General features: G+C 36.2%; 1 protein-coding gene across 2 annotated transcripts; it reads right to left on the reverse strand.

The window, feature by feature from the left end:
• Positions 1-1,864: 1,864 nt before the first annotated feature.
• Positions 1,865-16,368, reverse strand: LOC132603177 (uncharacterized). Of its 2 annotated transcripts, XM_060316105.1 has the most exons (6): positions 16,241-16,368; positions 15,963-16,096; positions 3,683-3,921; positions 3,004-3,091; positions 2,314-2,380; positions 1,865-2,233 (listed from the first exon to the last, which is right to left on the reverse strand). In XM_060316105.1, exons 2-6 carry the CDS (start codon positions 16,028-16,030, stop codon positions 2,180-2,182), a joined length of 516 nt encoding a protein of 171 aa, XP_060172088.1. In that variant the 5' UTR covers positions 16,031-16,096; positions 16,241-16,368; the 3' UTR covers positions 1,865-2,179. The 2 variants fall into 2 exon arrangements, with proteins under 2 accessions (XP_060172088.1, XP_060172089.1); XM_060316106.1 differs by lacking the exon at positions 16,241-16,368 and having other exon boundaries at positions 3,683-3,926; positions 15,963-16,226.
• Between the last annotated feature and the right edge of the window lie 470 nt (positions 16,369-16,838).

The following is a 16,838-nucleotide window of genomic DNA, read 5'->3' on the forward strand; positions in this document are numbered from 1 at the left end:
TTGGGGAGAAAATTAGAAGTAAAAAAAAGAATGAATTAGTGGAGGAGTGAACTCCTTACAAGAATTTCATATTTGGTTGTGATAATAAGTAAGACATTTTGCTAAAAAGAATTGCTTAGCTAGAGTGTCCAACAAAATCAATGTTGATCGATATGAAATCAAATTCAATTTTATATCAAGTAAGATTAGTAACCTGAAAAATAAGATACGTAATTCGCTACAATAAATGCGAATATATTGACATTATAAAGTTTTTTTATATTATCAATGTATACATACAAGTTAAATCATAAAACAGATGAAACAAAAAAATAAAGTCAATGAGAGAGAAGGAGATGCATTGGACCTATAAGGATCATTTGGGCCATGCTGGACTTTTAAATGGACTTCTATAACATTTAGCCACTCGGCTAAAATAATTATAATCGCTAGCCAAATATATAAATAAAAAATATACACTAATTATGTACAAAATATATATGTTATACATGATATATAAAAGATATACATTTGTCAGCTATTATTTTAGTTGGTGACTATACAGTGTAAAAGCCCCTTTTAAAATTCTTCATATTCTTTAATTGTACAACCAATTCACTTTCAAGAATTATAACCTAGAACTAGAATGATTTAGGCAGTTGTGAAATCCAACCCAAAGAAAATCCATCTTCCTTATTTGTAGTTGAAATGGAAAGTATGAATTTATTTTGTTAAAAAACGAAAAATGATAGTAGGAGAAACTTTAGAACTTTCCTTTGCTTGTTAAAAGGTTAGTTCAGTATTTCAGTACCTTAAGTCATCTTTAAGTGAAGGGGCGCAATCATCAAAGCTGATACTGAATCTAACCCGTCTTATAAGTTGGGTAAGCTAAAGGGGACTTTTGAACTGGTAAGAGGTGTCTAATGCTTTCATCAATATGAAAGAGGAAGCTTCTGAGTTGTACCTTTACATGTACAACTAGGGGTTGGAGGACGTTGAATAGTAAACAAAACGAAGATGACGTTGTACAATTAGCCAAATTGTAGATCGACATGAGAGGATGATGTTCTTGGTACAGAATCTCATACAGATTTCTTAACTGTTTTATTAGGCATTGACATAGACAAGAAAGCATACAAAATAACAAATCACCCATTTTTAACCCTTCTTATTTGCAAGAAACAAAAAAGTAACGAAACTAAACAGTAAACATGAGGCATAGAAGCAGAAATAGAAAGGTGTCCATCCCATTGTATTTGAATTTGAAAAGAAAAAAGAAGAGACGACTCTTTATTCTTTTATAGATGGGGAGCACAAACAAGGTAGCTTAAGTGTCCGTTGGGTTATTCTACCATGGTTCATAATAATTTTTTGCATGGAAGTTTTCTCTATTCAAAAATTTCAAACTGCTCAAAGTATTGTACTTGGCTTCAATTTGACGTAGTTTATTCAATGCCCTTATTCTTATTTTTGAGAGAATTAGATACTTAGTAGGAGAAACATAAATTAAAAAAAAAAGGTCAAACATACATGTTTTATTATTAGAAAAAGCTAAAAAAATTATTGATGCCCAAATATAAATTACCCTATGGCACAACCAATCACATGGCTAAATAGCTTTCTTTCTTTTGTTATAAAGATCTTGTACCATTTTACCTTAAAATATTCAATATTCTTAAAGGCAATTAACCACAAAAGCTACTTAAATTTTAAAAGAAAAAGTTTCATAAGTAGCCATTTGGCAATAAAAATAACAACTAGCCAACCAACCCCAGCAAAATAATACAACAAACCCAGTGTAATCCCACAAGTGGGGTCTGGTGATGGTAAGATGTACGCAAACCTGACCTCTACCTTTATGAGATAGAACCCCAGCAAAATAATAGATTCCGAAATAAGTAAATATATAAATGCAAATCAAATTTGACCAAATTAGTAAAACAGCAAAATATAATTCAGTTATGCAGAGTAAAATAGCTTCCGATTTACAAAGCATATTCAACCACTATATAAATGTTTCTTTCACTATTAGCCTCTCATTTTCTATCAGTTAAAATCTTTGTTTTCTAAACATTCTTTGCATCCTCTGCCAGTCCCTGTATTCTGGAAACTATACACAATTCTTTTTCAGAGGTTAAAACAACCAGAAAATTTTCAGATAAACGCGAAGAAAATCAATACACAACTCGGATCAGCATGGTTAATCGTACAAACCCTCGTGCTCCCAAATATCAGCAAGAAAGTCGACCATGTCCTATAAAGAAACAACCATTTTGGAAAAGTTAACCCGAGCCTTCGCTCATGTGAATAAAAGTTCAGAGAAGTGACTCTCACCGAGAGAGGAATTGGCTGAGCGAAACGCTTGTTAGTCCCAAATAAGCTTTCATAGGACACATTCCAACTACAGTGAGGACAAGCACAATTAGCCAAGAAAGGTAGACAAACTTAAAATAATGTAAGTTCAAAATAAACTCTGGAATTGTAAAAGTATTGGTGTGTATGGAAGAGCGTAGCAGCCATATTCAACGAAAAAAATCCATGTCTAAATGAAGTTCATTAAACACTAGGGTCTAGGTGGTTTCTTTCCATCTGTCCAAAACCTTGGTGGACAGAGATATCCGGTAACTGTGCTGGTAGGAGGTAACAGACGGGGGCGGAGCTAGCCTTACAATTACAGGTTCGGCAAAACCCGGTAACTTTAGTTCAAACGTTGTATTTGTATTTAAAAAATCATTTACTATGTATCAACAATCTTTCCAGAACCCAATAAACAACATAATTGTGGTTCAGAAGCCATCAACTAAAATTTCTACCTCCGCCTCTGGTAGTAGGTCTCATGCAATTAGTCGAGGTAAGTGCAAGCTGGCCAAGACACCACGGTTAAAAAAAAATGAAGCTTATCTCCGATGTTTCTAGTGATACTATACCGCTTTAAGAAAAGTCCTAAAAAATTTATTCCATGAGAATTGTAACTATGGTATTGAAATGCTTCAACAGAAACATGAACATAAGCAAGGTTCTCACTTTAACATCGGTTCTTCAGCTAGTCTTCGGTTCTCTGGATCTTTACTTGCTAGCCACTGAAGCCTTGTCTGGTTCCAAAGAAGATAGCCTGCGATCAGCAGACAAGTCAAGATAGCAAACCCAATTTAAAAAGTCCTCATTCATAAGTGGCCTACTTCACAACTAGGTACAACTTATGTTTTTGAATGAAAACCTTGCACTGAAGGTGGAAAACAGACTGGAACGTCTAGCCACAGAAATGAGTAGTTTTCTAATATATATATATAAGAAAAAAATGAGTTTAAGTTATATACTCCGTCACTGTAATGAATTTTACACTATCAGGTCATTACTACTTGTTAAATTGTCTCATTTTCAAGATTAGAATTACCACATTTTGAGGAGGCTTACTTATAGATATCCTTTGGGTGACCAGTAAGAAGTTCTTTACACTGACGGTGTATATTACTTAAATTCATAAAAAACAATTTTAAGTTTTATACATCATCGGGGTAAATAAATCGGTATTTACACTATTAGGTCATCTAAATGATATTTATACGTAAGCTTCCTTCAAAGGATCCTGAAAATAAGATATACTACTTGCTACAATAGGTGAAATGACCCGATGGTGTAAAATTATTTACGTTGACTGTGTCTATTAAACTTCAAAAAAACTTAGTCAATGCAATGAACTTGCCGTGATTTACGAATTCGCTGTTGTTGCTGGCATTGCCAGTGCTCTGATTTGAGATACTGATGGAAGACATGCTTCTCTGGGATTGAACAGTACTAATCTCCATGTCGCATGTACTGGTGCTCCAAAAATCATCTGATATACTCGGTTTTCTCACCAATTTTCCTTGTATTCGTAGTCCTTTAGATGGTTCATCCACAGCAGTAATTGGTTGAGATTTGGAATAGCAACCAAAGCAACCTCTGCTCTGTTCAAATTCAGGTTTATTTGCATATACAAAAACATGGTGACAAGACAAAAAAATGTTTTGATGCCACAACAAGAAGCAATAGCTCATTCAGAAGAACGGGGCACTTGAAACTTTAAACAAGCACACGAAGCCCTATATATATATATATATATGCAAACTTCAAAACAGGAAAAGGCAAAGGGTAGGGGAACTTTCTCTTCCTTCTTTGGTTCATTCTCTTCCTTTTCCTTTTTTCTTTATTTGGAGAAGACTGAAGTAGCTCATTTGGCATGGAGTAGAGAGAGAAGGCTCAATAGACTAAGGAGTGTGCCTGCTAATGGCTCGACAAGTTGAACATAGAGAGGCGTAGATCGGTAGAATAGGTAGACAGAAGACAGTAGTGAAAACTACCCTGCCGAAGTTTAATTTTGAAACCATTTGAAAGCACTTTCCAAGAACTTAAAAGACTGAGGGCAGTAGGCCATAACCTTATAGACATTTTTTGAAACCCTTAGACAGCCAATATGGCACAAGTTCTAGACACTGATGATCAACAAAGTTTCTGCTCATTGTGATATCAGCAACAACCTTTTTACGAAGAATTAGCTCACAGAATAAGTAACATGAATAAAAAACGGAGCACCGAAACACAATAATTAGCGAGAATAAAAAGCTTAACAAGTACACCAAGATTTTAACATGAAAAACCCTTTCAATAAGGGAAAAACAGGGCGTGAAACGCCCAAATAATATCACTAGTAAAATACTCAAAGAGATTCACTCTTAAAAGCAACTGTCCTCTTTTTGATCACTACACACTTCAAAGAAACTACCCTCTTTTGATTTACTCACCTTACTATAATACCGCTCACACACTCAATTTTTCCTCACAAATGCTTTTCTTCTTACTGTCCGTGAATTGTTCTCCACTCTTGCTTCAATGCTCTATTTCTCTGTGTTGAAATGAGAAAATTGCCTCTATATATAACAATAGGAGTCGTGGACTCCAAGCACAAATATAGAGAAAAGGATAAATTTGTTGGCAAATATAATGGAAAAGGCAAACAAACTTTAAGTTGAAAGAAAAAATTATATTACTACAATATTTGCTTATGAGCAAATACACAAATGACCTGAGCCATGCTAGGAACTATCCTAAACACTATAATATTTAAATTCCTTTTTGACCCGTGGCTTCATCAGCCAAGTGACCTCTTGCCTGAAAAGTATTGGACAAGTGGCTGGAGACTTGTCAACGCCTATTCCCATTTTACAAATAGGATGATTATTTGCCGTAATTAGAATAAGGAAATATGCCTAAAATGACCCCTAAACTATGGCCAGGTTTGCAGTAACACACTCATACTTTGCAGGCGGCCTATTACCCCCCCCCCCCCCCCCCCCCCCCGGGGACTATTTTAAACTGAAATATATACCTCCTTGAATGACCACTTCCAAATCTGAGTTAGGTGAGTGATGTATAACTTTTTTTTTTTTTTTTTTGTAGTCTTTTCCTTTTTCCTTTCTATTACTTTTCATTTTTTTCCTTCCTTGTTTCCAACGAATCCAGAAGCCATATAGCTTCTTGTCCTTCTCTCTCTCTCTCTCTCTCTCTTGTTTTGATCTATTGTATTCAATTTTTTCTTGTGGCTTTCGTTTTCATTTCTTTCTTCTAATTTGTCACTGGTGATTTGGACTAAAGAATGGCTTTTCGGAAAAAAATTGATTTGGTGGTAAATTTTCCGGAATACAACGATGGTGATTTTTGTTTGATGATTACTTTAGCAGTGCTTTGATATTAGTTTTCCGGTGTTGATGGAAATTAAATAGCATGAAAGATGAGATTTTCTTAGAAAAAGATTTGACACCGGACTTCCATTAATTCCGGTGGAGATGTTCCAATGGACCTCCAAAATTGACAGTCAAATCGGGCTGAACTTTTTGGGGATGGGTATGATTTGGGTGGAAAATTTACAGTTTACCTTTTGAGAAAATTACTGCAATATTTGTTGTTGTTGAGATCTTCATTTGTGAAATTCATTCTTTTCAAAACCCATTTCCTGAACTATTTTTAAAACCCATTTCAATTTCATTTTATCTTCATATATTTTAAAAAGTATTGCTAATTATTTATAGGTTAAGATTGATGCAATTCAAAGCTCCTTAAACCATCCAACTATAAAAAATGATGGCTGACCAAAAGAAGGAAAGATTAAGAAATTATAAAAAGGTAAACAAATGAGATATATTTAATGAACGAAATATTGACATATATTTAATGAAAATAATTTTTTAATATTTTTAGTTGATTCTCACTCTCTCAAAGAGAGTGAACTACACTCTCCGTGCCACCTCACTATCTAGGGAGGTATATATTTCAATTCAAAATAGTTCAGGAGGGTAATAGGTCCCCCGCAAAGTTTGGGTGTGTTACAGCAAATATGGCCATAGTTTAGGGGTCATTCTAGCCATTTTCCCTTAGAATAACAAGCCTCCTGCAGCTAATTCAATTGTCTTCCAGCACTCATTCTTTACAACTTAATCTTAACTACTCTTCCTCTTATTCACATTTTTTGACTAGCTAGTTTGTTGTTTAAACTTTGTTGTTCTACTTCCTCATGGAGAAACACTTGTTTATTCTAGGGGAAATTATCACATTGCTGAAATAGGTTTATTAGAACAGTGCCTAAAATGACTCGAGCCATTTGGATATCTACTCATAGATAAATATTGTAGTAATATTTTTTTTCTTTTAACATAATATTTATTTACCTTTTCCCTTATATTTGCCAACACTTCCTCTCTCAAAAAGAAGGAACAACAAAACTTAAATAGCAAACTAGCTAGTCCAAAAAAGAGAATAAAGAGGAGCAATTAAGACTCTACCCGAAGAAGAATTGAGAGAGAGAATAGAATTGACAATAGGAGGCTTTTACTTGTATGATCAACATGAATAAGCTTTTATTCATGACAAGTCTAGCCACTTGTTTAAACTTTTCAAGCAAGAGGCAGGTCACTTACCTGGTAAAGCCACTTGTCAAAAAAGAAATTGAAATATATTGCCAACAACTGCTCAGATTTCCCCACCACACACACACATACACACACTTCATTCTTGACCTAAAAGATGGATTTTTACCAAGTGTTTATTTTGGCACCTGGCTTTTTAATAATTTGGCGATGGACCCCACAAATCTCCCCCTCCAAACCTATTACCTAAGCCTAAAGGAGGTAAGACCGAATTCTAGATGTGCCTACAAGCTATGTTGCTCGGCCTTACAAAATTCCTGCCGCACTTGTACCGATTCAGCACGATTTGGGTGTTGGGGTGGGATTATGCCGGATTTGGTTAACTTACCTAGGGTGCTTTGACTACATTTATGACCAAGAAGTATAACAATATTTTGATTTACATGAAATATCTTATGAACAAAAAAAACTAGGCGTTTATAAAGAATTATATTTTATTAGTTCATTTCAATAACTTAATTAATTGAAATACATACTTATTTGAGTTTTAATATACATGTATGGTCGTGTCCCAGCACTCGTATCCGCACTCAGATCCTTAACCAAATCCTAAAATTTATGTGATAAGGAATCTGACCTCTAGATTCGCTTCGTATCAAACACCTCCACCCGAGTCCGAGCAAAATAGCCTACAGGGTCTTTGCACAACTCAAACTTGTCTTTTGTTACTATCTCGGTCAACATATTTGAAGGATCCTCACCAACGAAAATCTTTAGGATTTGTAAGAATTAGCTCTCTACCTTTTCTTGAATCCAATGATCTCATGTCAATGTGTTTAGTCCTTGCACGGTACATGGAGTTCTTGCTCATGTCTATTGTACTTCGACTGTACTAATAGATGACATACTCATTCTGACACAAGCCAATTTCTTGAAGAAATCGTTTGAGCCACATCATTTCCTTGCTAACTTTAGTAATAACAATGCAATCCACTTCAATTGTAGAGAGTGACGCACTTTTGCAATTTTAACTGCCATGATTAGCTCCCCACGAAAAGTAAACAAATATCCAATAGTAGTTCTCTATTATCAAGATCACCTGCCATATTAACATTTGTAAAACCCTTCGTATTAACATTTGTAAAACCCTTCGAGACTGGATAAGATCTTTCAAAAGACAAGTATTCCTCTAAGTTATGTCTTAGTATTCTTTTCCAGGACAAGAAATCTGCTGACAACATCGACTATTGCAAACCATTAAATACATTAAACCCCTCATAGCAGAGGAGTAAGGAACTTTGCCATGCTCTCATTCTCCTCCTTTGTTGTAGGACACATCTTCTTGCTCAACTTCACATGATCAGTTGACGGGTTTCGCACTATTAATGTAGAAACATTCCAAAACACGTTCAATATGCTTCTTTTGTCACCCCTCCTTAGGGAAAGTCGCATAGACTGAGACGTGAATGTAAATCAAGTGTTTGGGAAGTTGGCTCGACCCCTTTAGTTTATCATAAGAAATCTCGGAGATCATCAAGGCCTACCATATTAATGGGATCTCTGGTGGTAGGCCCAAGCCCCGAAACTGCCAGACCGCGGATCTCACTTAAGCACTTGATGTCACAAATAGCAATAAGAAGGGGCAAGGTTAAGGATCACTCACGTCATGGGCACCAGATCCGACGAGCTCAACTTCCACTGAAAAGAGAGGCTCAACCTCAACCTCAGATTCGAAACCTCGAAGCCTGATGGTAGAGAATCCCTTGATCTTCTTCTTGAAAGGATGGAATGGACTAAGAAGTCGTCCTATCGTGCTACTGGCTTTGAACCGGATTGCTAACGAGCAGATGCCCTATGCTCTATCAATCTAGTCCCTCTTTCCAGCAAGCGAGCGAGGCACAATTTCTTGCTTGTTCTATCTCAAACAATATGCATTTCTAGAATTTGTTGCACTAGACCAGTCTTTCATGTCAAATGACTTGGACATATCTCCCATCAACTTGGCTATTAGCTTTTTTTTTTTCTTTCTTTTTTATTTGGATCAAGTAAAAGATTTCATTGATGGTAACAAATCCATTAAGGCCGTATAGAAGAGGTATACCAAAAAAAGGAGAGATCTACAAAATATGATTCTCCCCAAAAGACACCCAATCGTCTATACAAACAGGAACTACATGGGTGCACCAAAAGAAAATAAGGGATCGGAGGCTACTCCTCAATTGAGCAAAGCTCTTCTCCACCCCTTCAAAAGCTCTCTTATTTCTCTCATTCCATGTGACCCACAAAAAGGCAAGAGGAGTAACATTCCAAGCCTTGTGCCTCCTTCTCATAGCTCCACTCTTCCAACTGAAGATCAGCACCTTCACAGATTTTGGCATAACCCAAGAAACACCAAACCATCTAAAGATATTCTACCATAGCCTCGTGGCTAATTTGCAATGTAACAAAATATGATCCACTTCCTCACCTGTCTCCCTACATAGGAAACACCAGCTTATGCAAACAACCTTCCTTTTCCTAAGATTCTCCGCCGTCAATATCACCCCCCTAGTTGCCAACCACGTGAAGAAACACACCTTCCTCGGCACCTTAGCTATCCAGACTGAATCATGTGGAAATCTATCTTCCACCTTAACTAGAAGTTTCTCATAGAAAGACTTGACTGAGAACACTTTGTGATTTCCCAACTCCCAGCTCAAAGCATTAGGTTTATCCACTGGCTCACCCTGCTTGTGAAGTAGAGCAAGCAATCTCTAAAGCTCGATCACCTCCCAATCTTGGAAATTCCTCCTAAACCTCAGATCCCAAAAATTTCTATCCTCCCTAACTTGCTAACTTGCTGAACAGGCAATTCCCTTTGGCACAAGGCCCTATACAACGCCAGGAAATCATCCTTTAGAACCAAACCTCCACACCACTTTTGCCCCCAAAAACTAACTCTATTCCCAACCCCTACCTTAAAAGTAATGTTTTCTTTAAAATCTTCCCATCCCTTCAAAATATTCCTCTAAATACCACACCTGAAAGGCATATTAATCACATTTGTTCTCCATCCCCCTTCCATTACCCCGTATTTATCCGCTATCACCTCCCTCCATAAAGCTTCTCCCTCCGCAACGAATCTCCACAGCCATTTACCCAAAAGTGCCTTGTTAAAAACTTTCAAGTCTTTAACTCCAAGCCCTCCCCACCTTTAGGAGTAGTCACGGTCTTCCATCGAGCTAAGTGAAACTCTTTGCCCCATTCACCGCATCCCAAAGAAAATTTCTTTGCAACCTTTCCAACTTTTCTATAACAACAGAAGGTGCATTAAACAGGGACACGCAATAAGTAGGAATACTCGATAAAGTGCTCTTAATAAGCACTTCCTTCCCTCATTTGGACAAATATCTCTTCTGCCAACCTGCTAACCTCTTCTCTACCCTCTGAATAACTAGGTTCCAAACACTGAGATCCTTGTTCAACGCACCAAGAGGCAATCCAAGGCAGGTAGTCGGGAGGGCCCCTACCCAGCAATGCAAAACGCGAGCGAGCATGTCAATGTTTTTAACTACAGCAACGGGTATGATCACGCATTTCCTGAGATTAATTTTAAGCCCTGAGACCACTTGGAACCAAGTCAACACTTGTCCAAGTTAATCAAGCTGAACCCCATCTACATCACAGAACACTAATGTATCATCCGCAAATAAAAGATGGATAACCGACAAGGTACCAACACCACTAACTGCAGCCTTAAAACTCTTGATGAATCCGCCTGACACAGCTTTGTCCATCATCCTGCTCAAAGCTTCCATCACCAAAATGAAAAGCACAGGTGATAAAGGATCTCCCTGCCTCAAGCCCCTCGAACTACCATAGAAACCATATGGACTGTCATTCACCAAAATCGAGTATCTCACAGAAGAAATGCAAAAACCGATCCACTTTCTCCATTTCTCCCCAAAGCCCATCTTCAAGATAATGAAGTCCAGGAACTTCCAATTTACATGATCATAGATCTAACTGGCACAAAATACCTGGCTCACCCTGTTTCTTCCTCGAATCCACCACTTCATTAGCCACCAAAACTGCATCCAGAATATGTCTTCCCTTAACAAAAGCATTTTGTGAAGAAGATATGGTCTTGTCCGGAACTCTTTTAAGTCTATTAGAAAGCACCTTACAAATAATCTTGTAGATGCTTCCCATTAAACCAATAGGTCTATAGTCCCTAATGCTAGTGGCCCCTTCCTTCTTAGGTATAATGACGATTAACGAAGCATTTAAACTCCTTTCAAATTCGCCCCTCTCCTGAAACTCATCAATAGTGCTCAGAGCATCCAATTTTACCGTGCTCCAACAATGTTGAAAGAACTATTAGCATCTTGTCTTGTTAATAATTAGTATAGGAGTAATTTATCCAGATATGGAAGTGTCTTTTTTCTATGTCTGATTTTTCATGAATGAGTCAAACTATTTTACCACTTTCCTGGTGCTTGTTTCAACCAATACAGAGACTTTTGCAATTTGCAGATCATGTATTCCGGCCTTCTGTTTTAAATCCTTCTGCTTGCTCCATATAGATTTTTTTAATCAAACCTCCACAAAGGAATGCAGTTTACATCCAATTGCTCCAACTCAAAATTTAGGCCAGCTGCCAAGCCATGAATAGTTCGAACTATTTTACCACCAACCCAGTTTTGTGTCTAAACTTGTCGTTTCCATCTTTCTTGAGTTTAAGGACTCACTTGCATTTAAGTGGTCTTTTATCTTTGGAAGTTCAATGTGCTGGTGCATGTCATTTTTCTATAGAGATTCCATCTATTTTGTGCTTTGAGCTCACAGCTCTCATATTCTGGATGCAGTTTTGGTGGCTAATGAAGTGGTGGATTCGAGGAAGAACAGGGTGAGTCAGGTATTTTGTGCAAGTTACATAGATCTAACTTACACAAAATACCTGGCTCACCCAGTTTCTTCCTCGAATCCACCACTTCATTAGCCACCAAAACTGCATCCAGAATATGGGAGTCGTGAGCCTGGTACATGATCATAGATCTAACTTGCACAAAATAACTGGCTCACCCAGTTTCTTCTCGAATCCACCACTTCATTAGCCACCAAAACTGCATCCAGGATATGGGAGCCGTGAGCCTGGTACGTGATCATAGATCTAACTTGCACAAAATACCTGGCTCACCCTGTTTCTTCCTCGATCCACCACTTTCTCTATTTTGTGCTTTGAGCTCACGGCTCCCATATTTTTATAAATAAAGAGACAATTCTCTCCTTTTAACACTCACAAATAGAACACAAAAGCAAGAGCAGAGATTATTCATATTCATAGACTGTAAGAAGAACACAACTTTTTAAGAGTGTAGAATAGCTTCTTCAGGTACAATTTATTTGTCAATCTTTTGGACATGTATAAACATTCCAACCTTGTCCATATTCTATATGCACTATCTTCATCAATGATGTTGTTGAGCACATCATCTGATAAGTGTAATCTAATTGCGCTAGCCAATTTTTTTATCCATGTCTATCTAATCCTCAGGTTTCATGGGTTTGGGCTTTGCGTATTGCCTTCTATTGCCTTGTGTAATCCTTATTAGATGAGCAAATCCCTCATCCTTCTTTCCCACAAGGAGAAACCATCCTCTGTTGAATTTTGCTACCTCGTGCATTACTCCCAACACTTTCACCGAGTATTGTACGACTGACTGAAGAATATTTCTTGGAATGAGCTGAACCTAGGCTCTAATAAGGTGGGGGTGGGGGGTGGGGGGGAGGATCACCAAGACAGGGTAATGAACGAGAACTAAAAAAAGAAACAAGGCCATCGAAATCTTGAAATGGAAAACTCTTCTTAATAAGAGAGAAAACAACATCCTTAGATTGGCAAAATAATATGACTACAGTAAAGGAATTGGTAAAATACTCGGGAGACCACTATAAACTTAAAAGAAACAATCCTCTTTTGATTTACACACCTCACTAAAATACCAGTTACACACTTTATTTATTCTCAAAGACTGTATTTCTTATGTCTGTGAATTGCCCTAAGCTCTTGCTTTTGTGTTCTATTTTGTGTGTTGAGATGAGACATTTGTCTCTGCATTTTCTATTTATAACAATAGGAGATGTAGGCTCCCAGCACAAAATTAGAGAAAAGGAGAAAAATTGCCCAAATATTCTCCTCCACCCTTCATTTTTGACCGGCTAAGAATGAATTTCTACGAAGCATTCTTTTAGCATATGACTTTTCAACAAGTTGGGGATGGACCCCACAAGCCTAATCTCCATATTTTTATTTATTTTTTGTTTTTTTGAGACTTGTATATATCAACATGTGTACTACATCAAAATATGTAGTCCCCCTCCAAAAGATTACATTTACATCATTGATCTCTACTGTTTTCTATTCTAACAAGAGATCTAACATATCAAAAATATCTTCTGTCTGGCCTAATATTTCTTGTTTACACCAAAAATAAAAAAGAACTAGACAATTCATCTTAAACTTCTGTAAATTGTTCTGCTTGTTCTTGAAACATCTCTAATCTCCATACTTACGACTTCCTTATCCCCCTTTTCACAAATTATATAACCCTTCAGTTAGCACAAAGTTAAGGAAAGGGCAGTCAGAATGATCTTTTATACAAATTAGCTAAAAATCAAATGAAGGGACCAGAAAATCGGGATGCACTAAAGACATGACGGTAAGGTAATTGGGGACAATGAGTGAACATACACATGAAATAAAAGATATCCAGATGACTACTCCACTTACAGTCATATATGTTATCCAAAATCATATAACAAGTAGCCACCAGCTATGACATGATATTCAGGTTAAAACATATTTCTCAAATGCTGCAGCTTCAGATATCAGCAATATTCACAAGCTACTCCAAAAAGACCTTAAAAACCTCCTCTTACAACCCCACTTTCCTCCTTTCCCGTCCCCCACACCTAAATGGCTAATTCATATATCAAAGATCGTCTTTGACTTTGGAAGTACAAGGTTTGATCACTTAAAAATTTTCAAAACACATGCAACACTGGTCACTCAGATGACACACCAAGTAATGAACTCTAAGACGATGACTTGTCAGAGGTGAATTAAAGGAGGAAGGAAGATGGGCTATTTCGTTATGTTTTCTTAGGAGTACAAGGAATCTGGAGTAAAACTGGAGGAGTATGCTTCCCTTCAAAATAAGTTTTTCCAACCGTCCCAAAATTGGAAGGAAAGGAGGAAGTAAATCTTTTCTTTTCTTTTTTTGATAAGGTAAAAGTTTTATTAAAAGGGTACCGAGAAGGTACTTTGGATTGCATAAACAAAACAAAAAGCACCAGAAAGAAACAAGCTACTAGACTTTCCTTCCTAATAAGTCTAGAAAATCCATTAGTTGGTCCAGACTGCCTATTGAACTACTCCTACACCAGAAGAACAAATTCTGCAAACAACTATCTTTCATTCTAGAAATAGGAGATCTATGTCCTTCAAAACAGGCCTTGTTTCTTTCTAGCCATATTGTCCAGAAAATGCACAATGGAATAGTCCTCCATATCTGCTTGTTCTCTTTATGTGTAACCTATTGCTGCCAACTTTGTAATAATCCTCTCACATTCTGAGGCATAACCCATGTAATTCCACCGATACTTAGAAATTATTCCCAGCACTGTTTGGCAACTCTGCAATGTATAAACAGGTGCTCCACTGTATTTCCGGACAGAAGGAGGTAAATCTGGTATTTCCTTTTTTAGCTATTCGAGACAACCAGAGTTGAAGATTAATACTTCCTGAAGTGGAAGTAGATTAGCAAGTTCACCTCCCCCTTCTTCCCTTCCTCTCTCCCTTTCGGGAAGCAAACAAAAAGTAAATACCAATCTTTCAGGTAGCCAGTCTTTGCTAGTAAAATTACACTTAAAGCCGCTTTTTAGTAAAAAAATAACCCCTTCCAGACCATCTCTCAGCATTCGTTCCCAATGATAAGCTTACTTAAAGCAATAGGAGAAGAAAAGATAATTCCGAAAAAATAAACATGAAAAATATCCGGCGTCCCTTGTTAATGACGATATCCATTTTTGGTAATCTTATATTCCAAAGATAGATTACTCTTATGCTAATTAATAACATTATTCCGAGATGAGGTACATAAAGCATGCCTAGAATATTCTTCCAACTATTGATTGCATAAACGGAACAGACTGAAATTATATTATTCTCGCCCTAACTTCCTCAAAGATTTTTCCTAATCACCCAAAAAAGGAAAGGAGGAAGATGTTGATAGTTTTCATTAGAAGTTTGAGAGTCTTTTCGTTCTAGAAGAATGATAAATGTTGGTTATTTCTCAACCTTAAATGTTGGTTATTTCTCAACCTAATCTGATCTATCTATTCATTCCAATTCTCTGCAAAAGTTTTAGCAATTATGTCTTGCAAGAATAGTATTAACCAAAATCATATACAGGATATCTAAATTGACAAATTACAAATAATCATGATAGGATTAGCCCTCTCCCCCTCCATCTAAAGAACAGAAAAAGTTCTAAACTTTCTCCTCCCCCTTCTCCAATTCCTTTTTTTTTCCTTTTTGCGTCTCCTTTTGAGTGGCTAAAACATACAAATAGAAGCTTAAGGGCCCGTTTGGCCATGGATAATTTTCACTTTTTCCCCGAAACATAGAATTTGTTACAATTATTCGGAATTCGAAAAACTCCAAATACCTGTTTTCACATTTTTCACTCCCAAATCACTCACAAAAAACATTTTTCCAAGCTGTATTCATGTCCAAACACAACTTCAATTTCCAAATACCATTTTCAACTTTATTCCAAATACTGATTTTTTCAAATTACACATTTTTTATGTCCAAACGCTCACTAAACGTTTCCAAATAGGTAAAGGAAATCACAATTTTCAGAAAAAAGTCAATGGCATTAAACAATATGTTCAACAATCAACTAAAAACCCCATCACACATAATCACTTAACAGCCTAAAATCCACCAAATTTGAATGCAAAACACAACAAACTTCACTATATAATAACAATAAACAAGAACATAAACTGATGTATTGTAAGAATCAGAATACATACCCCATGCAAGCCAGAAAGTGACTGATCCAAGCACTGAAAGAACTGTACAACATCATATATCTAAACATACAAAATTATTATTCTTCAAACCTCCAAGATCACAAGACCCCAAGCATAAAAATCCAATCTTTTTTCTGTCCCAAAAAAGAACCCTTGTTCAGTTTTCAAGAATCAGATTAAGATAAAGAAAAAAGAAACCATATAGATACAAAATAACAGCATATTTATTGATGGTATAAATGGAACTGAAACTGAATTCTAAAAGGGTATTTGTATACCTGAAAAGGAAAAAAAATGAGAGTGGGGGCACCAGTTATAGTTTATCTCTCTCTGCTCTATCTGTGGGTTTTGTTTGGTTTCAATAGTGGACTAGGAAGTGAAGTGGGTGATAATTAGGTGTCTTTACTCCGTATATTATGATTTGTTTGTCTGGTTTTGATTTGACACGAAATTTAAGAAAGTAATAAATTTTATGGTCTTAAATTAAAGACATATAGAATGTATCAAAATATTTTTTAATCATGATATCTTAAACATGTCATGTGAAAAATTAAAACTAAAGAGTCAACAAAAAGGTACTCCCTCTGTCTCAAATTATTTGTGGATTTTTTTTTACACGTCCTTTAAGAAATATTAATTAGGAGGATGTTTTGATTACTTTATTCTTATTTATATCTAAGTTATAATATCTCTGCATTAAATATTTACTCTATTTATGTATGTTATCTTCATTAATGATAGAATTTTACTAATGCTAAAATGAAAAAGATTAATTAATTGTGTTTTGAAGTTCTAAAATGATAAATAATTAGAGATAATTATTTTTAGTAACCGAAATAAATAACTTGAAACGAAGAGAATAAAGAATTTTTTTTT

Source organism: Lycium barbarum, chromosome 7 (genome assembly GCF_019175385.1).
Source record: "Lycium barbarum isolate Lr01 chromosome 7, ASM1917538v2, whole genome shotgun sequence".
Classification (NCBI taxonomy): domain Eukaryota; kingdom Viridiplantae; phylum Streptophyta; class Magnoliopsida; order Solanales; family Solanaceae; genus Lycium; species Lycium barbarum.